This window comes from Magnolia sinica, chromosome 14 (assembly GCF_029962835.1).
Source record: "Magnolia sinica isolate HGM2019 chromosome 14, MsV1, whole genome shotgun sequence".
NCBI lineage: Eukaryota > Viridiplantae > Streptophyta > Magnoliopsida > Magnoliales > Magnoliaceae > Magnolia > Magnolia sinica.
The window spans coordinates 7,861,468-7,872,635 of record NC_080586.1 but is presented as its reverse complement, the minus strand read 5'-3'; the positions used below and the strand labels follow the sequence as shown (position 1 = coordinate 7,872,635).

The following is an 11,168-nucleotide window of genomic DNA, read 5'->3' as shown; positions in this document are numbered from 1 at the left end:
AAAGCTGTACAAGATTTGACCATTTCTTCGTTGTATATGAGTTCACAGCTGCATCTTCTCGCCTCAGGCTGCTCCATTCATGGTTGGGGATGTTTCCATATTGGAAAAATAAATAAAAAACGGTACATGGGCCATCGCACCTTGGGGCTCGTAATTTCAAGCTTTTGGATATAGAAACCGAAATGGTACAAGCTCTGGCTGAGCATTATCTAATACCCTCTTTTTGATTATTCAGTGGTTCCACCTCATCACTACATTAATACCCATTTTGTTATTGACCGACCCCACCGTTCCACTCGTCATAGGGTGGACCACCTCATGGATGAACTGCCATGTGAAAAATCACAGCAGTTGCACAATCCAACGGTGTCCCCACAGCAGCTGAAACAAAAGGAAAGCCATAGTTTCTCATTTGCATGAGATTGACCCAGATGACTAAAGCAACTGAAACAAAAGGAAATCATAGTTTCTCATTTGCTTGAGATTGACCCACATAACCAAATGGTTGGGGAAATTCAAGTCATCAGTCTGGCAGTTAGTTAACCTCAATCCTCAATTACAAAATCAATCCACAGGACAACCTACACTTTCCCAACCAACCATTTTTTCAAATTCAACTTCTACCACTTATTTTGTTTCCCACCATCCAATTCAATTCCAATCAGGTGGTCGAGATCATCCAGTCAAAAGTCACCCATTAAAGTGAACGCCAATGCAGCAGACCTTCACCATGATCAAACGCAGAACCACCGCAGGAACCGGTCAACATTCAAGATGTCCATGACAAAACATAGAAAGTTGATGAAATGGGAATTTTACAGAAAACTACGCTAGTTAATATACAATTTACATTCCAGTGCCTTTTTCAGAAAGGGTTTCAATAAGCTATCTCATTAATCTAATCTCACCAATGATCATTAGACTACCTTTGTTGGATTTCTTAATGACGGCTAGGGTCAGCTGTTCAAGCAAAGCGTTCAGCAGCTCAGGTGGGCCCACTGATGTTTATATGAAATCCACCCCAGCCATCATGTTACCCCTGTTAGGTCCAGGGCCCAAATCCCAGCTCCATCTATGATTTAGGTGGACCATACGATTGAAAACAGTGTACTGGGAAACACTCACCCTCCAAGCTGTTTTCCTTGGTGTGGCGCACCTGAATCATAGGTCAGCCTGATTATTTTATTTTATTTTTAATACCTGAGCCTAACATATGATTACATATCTAACAGTTGGAGTGGGTTTTAAGTACACATCGCGGTGGGCCCCGTCAAAATCAAGGGTGGGTGTCTTTCTCCTAACCGTTCCAAAAAAGAAGGGAGATTTCTGCTGATATATTAAAAAAAGGGAATTTTGTGGAATGCCAACCTTTGAATTTTGACGGGCCTACTATGATGTGCATGTGAGATCAACATTGACTAGGAGATGAGAAATCTAACATTAGGCCCAGGCCAAAAAATCAGGTTGAGCTGTGATTTAAGTGGGCCACACCAACAGAAACAGTTGGGACAGATGTCCACGCTTAATTTTTACAGGGCCCACTGTGATCATTATATGAAAACCACTCCAACCATTAGATGCCACACGAAAATTTAGGATTAGGGCCCAAAAATAAGCCCATCCATGATTCAACTGGGCCACACCACGGGAAACAGTTTTAAGAGGGTGAAGTGCTGCCCAGTAGACTGTCTCCAATCATGTGGTCCACCCGAATCATGGAAGTGGCTGATCTTTGGGCCTTGAGCCCAACATGGGTTGACTGACATGATGGCTCAGGTGGATTTCACATAAACATCGTGGTGGGGCCCACCAGAGCCGCTGGACCCTTTGCTCACATCAGCTGACCTAAACACGTTAATAAATCTAACAGAAGGTACTCTAATGATAATTGCTTAGATTAATGAGGTAGCTCAATCAAATCCTTTTTGAAAAAGTAACCTGAACGTATATTCTAGATTAAGTAGGTAGTCTTTTTATAAAATTCCTTAATGAAATAATAAGAACCTTCTGCTCACCTTAAATGGATTCAAAACAGTTCTACACACTAAATTTTTGGATCACTGACAACCGATTCCAATGTTGAAAGCCAAACAACAAAAACAAAATTGTAATTCTTCTGAGAAGAATAAGATATTTGAGAACTCCATTAGCTAGAACATGAAGAGAAGTGTATACCGGCCTTGTTAAACAAAGATAGCAGATACAAGAAATCCACTTGTGTGAGCTTTGAAGACCTCTTCTCCTCGAAATCTCCCTGCCTCAACACTGCCAATACCTTCTCTTTGAAATCAGCAGAACCCTCTCCGCCTTCCCCACCATCACCATCCTCTACCTCCATCTCCTCATCCTCTCTCCCACCATCGATCTCCATACTCGGGTCCCCACTGGTATCCCCCAAAACAGCCACTTCTTCAGTCATCTCCGAATCCTCTGATGACCCCTTTTGTGAGAGCTGTAGAGCTTGCAGAGTCTTGTAGTTCTTTTCAAGTAAGGAAAGGACAGTTTTCTGCCTGAAGATGGAGCCTAGAGTTTTGTTCTTTCGATTGAAGCAGAGACGGATCAACCCGTCCCATTCCTTGAAGCTCACGGGAGGGAGTGGCCTCCTCGGCTCGATTCGGACAACAGAGGAGTCTACCTTTGGTGGGGGCCGGAAATTGTTTCTTCCCACTTTGAGGAGATGGAAAACACGGGCTAGGAGTTGGGTGTTCACTGATAAGCGACAATAGAGGTTGTCGCCGGGCTTCGCGACGAGTCTCATGGCAAATTCTCTTTGGAACATGATGACCGCACACCTGAAGACTGGACGGTGCGACAGCAACTTGAAGGTTAGAGGAGAAGAGATTTGGTAAGGAATGTTGGCCACGCAGATATCAAAATAGGGAAGGTCGCATTTGAGCACATCTCCTTGGATAACCTGTAAACTCCCAACAACATGAAAATTTCAACTTCAATAAGTTCATCGACACACAATAGATTTCTCAATACAAACAAAGACTACACACGAACAGCGCACACACAAGTATACACTGAAAATCAGCCAACATTGCAAACATCCAATCAAGGATCATATATCCTGTGTTACACAGGGGCACTTCATTCCAGATTTAATCGTTTATTTATCTGATAAATGATTTTTTTTTTTTTTTCCTTCTTGATGATTCTTCTGATCAATGGGTTCACACGAAGCAAGACATTGATACTGTTTGGGAGCCAAAATTATACACATCCCATGCATCAACTCAAATTGAAAGCGTCCAAACTGCAGGACCCAATATCGATCTGTCATCATCCAAAAGTCTAATTGATTAACACAACCCTCGCCTCTGACTAACGAGCACCTGTTTGTTGAATTCTGACTATCGACTACTTTTGTTTCGATTGTCTAGTAAATGTCCACCAATACACCAGTTAGGAAATTTAGTCAGGATAATATTCAGCTTATGAGCCATCTGAGATGGGATCCATGATTTGAACTGTTTAATTTAAGTTACAAAAATGCAACGCATGCAATTCCTTAGTGCTTGTGTATATTCCTTTGGGCATCATGATCTGCCAGAGTATCAAATTTTCCTAAAAAATGTAATTACTTTGGGTTCTCTTCATGTCATATTCCTCCAAAACAAAAGTGAAATACAGTCTAAATGAAGAGCTAGATGTCCAATTGTCCATCTCTTCTTCTCTTTCCTTGCAAAAAAAGTAGATGGACTGTATTAACGAACTGAACAGAATCATCTCCGAACCCACAATCAAATTTAGCGTATCCAATCAGTTGAATTCGTTCGACCAGACTAGTCAGAGACGAGGGCTGATTGGTTAAATTACGTAAATATGTTCCAATTCTCATAATTTAAAATGTGTGTATGAAAATCAAACACCGTTGGAGTGTAAAAATATCAAATTCTTCTATTTTCTTCCATGAATCCATTTTAAAAAAAAAATAAATTACCTTGAGTTTGTTGGAGAAAGGGGTTCCTTGGAATCGACGCTGAAGTTCAAGAACCATGCGAGGATCCAATTCGATGGCGATGACAGTCTTGGCAGCTTCTAGAAGCTTCTTGGTGAGATTTCCAGTACCAGGCCCGATCTCGAGCACGACGTCGGTGGTCTTGATGCCGGATTTCTGGACGATGGTATCAACGAGCATCGGATTCTTCAAGATGTGTTGGCCCTTGGATTTGTGGAAAGGGACCCCACCTTGGTAGTGATTCCCAGCCGCAGATCCTGCTGATGATGGAGGGTGGGATTTTCTCGGCTTTTGGATCTTCCCACCCGCCATGGCTCAAAGAGAGAGAGATTGAGAGAGGTGTTTAGGGTTTTGAAATAGGACTAAAAAATCGCATGTGTAGAGAGTGTCAGACAGAGAGGTTTTAGGGTTTTGAAATAGGGGCGCGGCTTCGGTGGATCCCAGACTGTGGGGCCCACCTTGATGTATTTACCTTACATCCATGCCGTCCATCCGTTTTGAACGCTCACCTTAGGGCATGACACAAAAAATGAAGCAGATCAAAATCTCTAGTGGACCGTACCACAGAAAACGGTGGTGATTGACCATTAAAAACATTTTTGGTGGGCCACAAATCATGCTGATATTTGTGTTGTCCCTTCATCCAGATCTTTGTGACCTTATCAACAGCTTGGATGGCAAATAAACATTCTGGTGGCCCCCAATAAGTTTTTAACGGTGGATATTGAATCACCACTGTTTCCTGTGATGTGGTCCACCTAAGATTTGGATCTCCTTCATTTTGTGATCACACCATAAAATGAGTTGTTGGGCCTCACAGTCAGGAATTTAATACTGTCAGGGTGTGATGGTTGATACTCGATCACTTAGACATTGCACACGTGGCATGTGTTAGATTAAAATAATCTGTCAAAATTAAGTTTCCTAGTTTAGATCTATCATGGATCAAAAATTAAGGTTATTTGATTATCTGACTATCAGATTGGAGGATAGTTATTGGACGGTTTTAGATGAAAAACATCTAATGGTACTATTTCCATAAACTAAGTGTCCACGAATCATAAGTTATTATGGTCCAATCAAACTTATTTTTTGGGATGTAATTTAGAGACAGTAGTTCCCATTGTTTATACGGTTTATTTTGAGTTAATATATTCATATGTTCAATTTGTGAGTGCCTGCGTATCAAGCGCCCTACTCTGTCAGAGTATCAAATAACTGTCCAGTAAATAAAGAGAACGGATTGGCTACTCCCCCTGCTCTGTGGGGCCCACCATGATGTAAGTGTTTCATCCATTCCGTCCATATATTTTTCCATATCGTTTTATTATATGAGACAAAAAATGAGTTATATCACAATCTCAAGTGGAACACATTACAGGAAACAGTGTTGAATGAGCGTCGACCATTAAAAATTTTTTGGGGGCCATAAAAGTTTTGGATCAATCGGATCTTTGTTTTTTCCATTCATCTGGGCCTTTATGACCTAATCAACAGATTGGATGTCAGATAAACAGTACAGTGGGCCTTAGGAGGATTTTAATGGTGGATATCCAATCACTATTGTTTTCCTGTGGTGTGGTCAACCTGAGATGTATAACCCTCTAGTTTTTATTACAAATATCTAAAATGATCTTTATAAATGGATTAAAGAAATGGATGAAACATATAAATCATGGTGGGGCCCACAGAGCACCGACCATCAGCAACCAGGCTGGTGGCAGGGGGAGTAGCCAATCCGTTTCCGTAAATAAATAGGAGGGTCGGTTTTGGATTAGAGACTGCGTTAGTCAGCGTGAGGGCATGTGGTAGGAACGTGCATCAGATCTACCCCGTCCATCAGGTTCTCCGCCTCGTTTTCATGCCGGATCCTAAAACGAAGTTGATAATTCAAGTAGGCTACACCAACAGAACGGTTTAAAATCATGTCTTAAAATTAACTAAATTCATATGGTGTGGTACATAAGATTTTTGGAATACCTTGATTTTTGGGTCTACCCTTAATCCTGGTGACTTTATTCAGATGAATGGATTGGATGACACACGCGCCAAGGTGTATCATACAATCTTTACTATAATGAAAACTCCTTATTACGTGTATTTTTTCTATGATTTGATATTAAAGTATTATGGCATTTTAATTTTATCATCGCTATTCCAATATGGAAATTGTAAATCAAAATAAGGGCGTCCACAAGATAATAACTGTAATTTCTAATTATTATACTTTTTCATAAAATTATCATTTTGAATTCGATTCATGTGGCTCACATTGATATATGTACTATATATCTACCATAGGGCTAACCTCAACGTATTATTTTATATCTTTGTTGAATATCCATATTTTCAAATCATGGAAGGACATAGCTCAAAATTGAAGAAGATCCAAATCTGTGGTGGACAATACTACAACAAAGGGGGGCGGGTGAACAATGAAAAATAAATATCAGCTTGATACAAAACTTGTGGGTGGGGCTCATTAATGGGCAATAACCACTGTTTCCTATGGTATGGTCCACTTAAGAATTGGATTTGATTCATTTTTTGATTCATGCCCTAAAATGAAATGGAAAAATGAATATAAAATACATACATAAAGGTGGGCCCCATGATAATGGTGGCACCATCAAACCCATGACCTTGGTGTTGAAACTCTTGTGAGTCTACCACTGATCCGTGAGCAAGGACTCAGGCGTGCCACATACCTTAAAAGTTATAACGTCCACAATGAGAATGACCATTTTGATCAGACGGCCATAAAACCATCCACGTCCACATGGCCTGTAGCACTATTTTTCATTCCAATCATCAAATAAAGGTTCACCAATAATCACCTGCATTGTTAGGTTCAAGAGCCATCTAAATAGGGACCCACAATTTAGAAGGTCTGTTTTTAATTACCTATATGCCACATCGACAATTTCTTAGTGCCCGAGTATCAACAATCACACCCACCAGAGTAATCAAAGTTTTCCTGCATATAGGGGGCGAGACTCCTGTGATACTTCACTACCATTCCATGAACGGTGGTGATTCATCCACCATATGCATGGTACGGTTGTATAGCAACCCAGCCTGTCCAAATCCTGACCCAACTGTGGATGAAGCATGACTAAGATCATCACCATCTATACCTTATCCCATATAATTTGTAGTTGAATCTGGACCAATCACAATTTTACCTTTTACCATCCATTTAATTGCCACAAAGGATGGTCAGGATGGACCAGAAAAATAATCCAGCCACCTATTTCATGTGGCTCATAAAAACCAAGTCTGTGGGCCCCAACATGCTGTATGTGTGTAATCCACTCCATCCATCAAAAGCTATACTCAGATTCTAGGCCCCTGGGCTAAAAGTCAGCCAGATCCACAAGTCAGATGGGCCACACAATAGGGAACGATTGGGATGGGCTGCCAACCATAGGTTTGTGAGTGGGGTGGATATCCTTCATAAAACCCATTAATCAGGTGTAAGTCAGTAAGAATAGAGAGAGATGAAAAAATCAGCTAGACACAAAACTCACCTGGGCCAGATCAGAGGTTTTAGGAGCCATTTTACATTATTATCATTCATGTGGCCCAACTAAGTTTTCTATCAGGCTGATCTTTTGTATGTTAGGTGAGCATATCTTCTCACCTGATGAACAGAGTTGATTTTACATCTACAACAAGATGGGCCAACAGAGCTTTGGTGTTCTACGCACTGCATGAAACAGGTGTTTAGCCAACTCCACTTCAATTAGGTTTGCTCAATCACTGTGATTTTTGAGCTATGCACCATCCATAATGTGCCCGACAATTTGGACGGTCTGGATGGCCATATATGTGTGCCCCATTTGTGTGTATAATAACATTGTGTTAGGATGCTCCCCTGAATTTTCCTTCTTTAGCATTGGTAGCAGAGTAATAGCCCTCAGATTGCAATTGCATTCCTTGTGGGGTCCAAATTGAGAGTACCCAAATCGTAATTTGGATCAACTGGTTTTTGCGGATCCCATTTTCAAGTGGGACAACCTTGCTGGACGGACAGGATGTCACACAAACACGATGGAGGGCCCCACACGCGAACTAGTTGGAGGTACAGCTAGTTGTGTGTGAGCATTTCTCTACAAAGAACTGCAATTGAATTTGGTTCTTTACAAGAAGTGGGAACTGATTATTGAGTTCAATCCAATAGTGCATCCAAACACGGCTACACTAAAACAGAGAAAACGGCCATTCTATATAAATGAAAAGAAGGCAATGCACTTTCCTTCTTCAACTACCATAACTTCCACAAGTAAAAAATATGAAATGAAATTTGATTTTCTTTTTCTTTTTCTTATTGATGGAAATGGGTTCTATACATGAATGAATTCTGGCAGGGTGATTTTTCCACAACCAGCTCCTGAAATCCCCTCCTTTGAGAGGGCCTGCAAAAACAATCTCCCAAAGGAAACAAAACCAATTTCCAAAAATCGGGCAAGAGGAGGTATATGGTATAATGTAAGAAAATAAAGGGATATCTACAATATACCCCAGCAGGCTCAAACCTTGTCAGAGAGAGACTGATTCTTCTACAAAACTGTTTTTTTTTTTTTTTTTCTTTTTTCTTTTTCCTTTCATGGGGGGTTGGGGGTCGTCTTCTACAGTGAAGATAGAGTCCGAGTGACCCAATCCGACAAACGCCGAATCTTTATGCCGAGCTCAGCATTCTTCCCAAAGTAGGATTGCACGTTCGATAGCATCACCATGACGTCGTGCTTGAAGGACTCCAAGCTACGGTAGTAGTTGTTCTCTAATCTCCGTTTGATGACTTCAAGAGAGAGTGGAACAGGAAACCTGCAGGAGTTTGGCCAAAGAGCTTATGTTCAGATTCTCCTCCTATTTAAAAAATAATCTTCATCTTTATTTTCTTTTATCAGCAATGAAATTCTTTTAGGAAAGAATCCTATTTGGGTTTTTACAGAGGTGGGAACTTGATTTAAGAAATGAAGGTTGCATCTTTAGAGAGTTTGAAGTGCCAGAAATGCAATGAGATCATCATCGTCGTCGTCATCATCATCATCCAACCCTCATCCCAACAAATTGGGGTCGGCTATATGAATCTTGTTCCCCCATTCTCAATCAGGGGCCATACCTGGTCCTCAAGTTTTTTCCTATTACCTCCATCCACGTCCTTTTGGGTCTTTCCCTTCTACCTTTAGAGCCTATTTATACCAACTCACTCCTAACCAGTGCAGTTCTTGGTCTCCATTGCGCATGACCAAACCATGTAAGTCTGCATTCCTTCATCTTATTACCTTTTGGAGCTACTCCTAAGTTCTCTCAAATGCATTCATTTCTAATTCTATCATTCCTCGTCTCGCCACTTATCCATCTCAACATCCTCATTTCAGCCACACATCCTATGAATGTTGTTCCTTAACGACCCAACATTGTCCCATAAAGCTATCCTATAAATTTCCCCTTTCAATTTGAGTGGTACACGATGATCACATAAAACTCTAGAGGCATGTTTCCATTTCTTCCATCTAGCTAGAATTCTATGGGCAACATCCTTCTCAATCTCTCCACTCATGAATTATTGACCCAAGGTACTGAAAGTGGTCATTTCGTGAAACTTCTTTGTCAGCAATCTTAACTGATTCTTCGTTTTCACTTCTATTGTTACTAAATTGCACTGCATATACTCTGTTTTAGTCCTATTAATTTTAAATCCTTTATCCTTCTCAATCTCTCGACTAATGAATTATTGACCCAAGGTATCGAAAGTGGTTATTTTGGGAAACTCTTGGTCAGAAATCTTAATTGATTCTTCGTTCTCTCTTATTGTTACTAAATTGCACTGCATATAATCTGTTTAGTCTTATATTAATTTTAAATCTTTTCTATTCTAAAGCACCACTACATAAATCTAGCTTTGTGTTTATGCCCTCCCTCGTTTTATTAATCAAAACTATGTCATCTGCAAACAATACATGCCATGGGATCTCTTCCTACAAATGTCTCATTAACTTGTACATAACCAATGGGGGTGGGACACCCTATGTTGTCAAATATAATAATAATAATAAATAAATAAAACTTGTCCATAACCAAGTGGAAACGTGTGGGCTCAATGCTAACCCCTAGTACAAGCCTACAGTTTGAAGTGTCCGTGTTGTGTCAATATATCCTCGTGAAACTCCTTTCCTAACACCCACCAAATTAACTCTCTACATTAGCTTTCTCTAAAAGATGATAAAGACCATGTGGAGATCCTCCTCTCCCTACGTTTCTCCATCAATTGTCGAAGGAAAATAGTTTTAGTGGTAGACATCCCTGGCATGAAACCAAATTGATTTTTTTAATAAATTTATCTCGTGCCTCAATCTTTGCCCAGTCACTCTCTCACAAAGTTTCATAGAATGGCTCATAAGTTTAATCGATGATAGTTAGTGCAGCTCTTATATCTCTTTTTTCTCATAAATAGGTAACACAGTATTTTTCCTACATTCGCTTGGGATTTTCATCGATCTTACAATCTTATTAAACAACTTTGTCAATCAAAATAACCCAACATCTCTCTCTCTCTCTCTCTCTCTCTCTCTCTCTCTCTCTCTCTCTCGCGTACACTCCAAAACCTCTATTGGTATACCATCTCATCTGAGGGCCATTTCTGTTTTCATCTTTCCCAAAGCTTCTTTTTTTTTTTTTTTTTGTTACTTCAGGTATCCCAATCGTACAAAAGTATCTATGGCCTCCAATGTCATTTGAGTTTATAGTTCTTTCTATCCCCATGATTTCAGAGTTATTATCATTTAAACAGGTTCTGAAAATACCTTCATCTTTCATTGATCTCATTGTCCTTTATTAGTACCTTGTGGTCATCTCTCTTAATGCATCCAACGTGATATAGGTCCCTACTCTTCTTATCTTATTCTTGGCAAGTTTGAAGACATCTCTCTCTCTCACACACACACACTAAAAGGTGGTATTTTTTTTTAAATATTAGAAACAAGCCAAAGAGGAAACTATAAGGCAAAATACAATTGTGAAGGTTAGAATGCCGCCAAACGGGTGAACCTCCAAAGCGCCCTCCCCTTTTTCTTAACCCTGCCCCCATGCCACGCTAGAAGAAGGCCTTCGATAGAACTTGACATCACCCATGAGATTCCGGACGCTTCAAAGAAATTAACCCATACCCCTCTAGCAAATGCGCAGTGGATAAATAGAT

At 40.2% G+C, this 11,168-nt stretch overlaps 2 protein-coding genes across 3 annotated transcripts in view; both read right to left on the bottom strand.

Annotated features, from left to right (window-relative positions):
• Positions 1 to 1,989: 1,989 nt before the first annotated feature.
• Positions 1,990 to 4,366, bottom strand: LOC131225443 (ribosomal RNA small subunit methyltransferase). The gene is made up of 2 exons (XM_058220976.1): positions 3,947 to 4,366; positions 1,990 to 2,914 (listed from the first exon to the last, which is right to left on the bottom strand). The coding sequence occupies exons 1-2, from the start codon at positions 4,274 to 4,276 to the stop codon at positions 2,147 to 2,149; spliced, it is 1,098 nt and encodes a 365-aa protein (XP_058076959.1). The 5' UTR covers positions 4,277 to 4,366; the 3' UTR covers positions 1,990 to 2,146.
• A 3,893-nt stretch (positions 4,367 to 8,259) lies between these two features.
• LOC131225699 (uncharacterized) overlaps positions 8,260 to 11,168 on the bottom strand; it is a 55,195-nt gene continuing 52,286 nt past the window's right edge. For both annotated transcript variants that reach the window (XM_058221275.1, XM_058221276.1), the window contains one exon: positions 8,260 to 8,791. In XM_058221275.1, the coding sequence (XP_058077258.1) occupies positions 8,596 to 8,791 (196 nt within the window). In that variant the 3' untranslated portion in view covers positions 8,260 to 8,595. The remainder of the gene's footprint in view (positions 8,792 to 11,168) is intronic.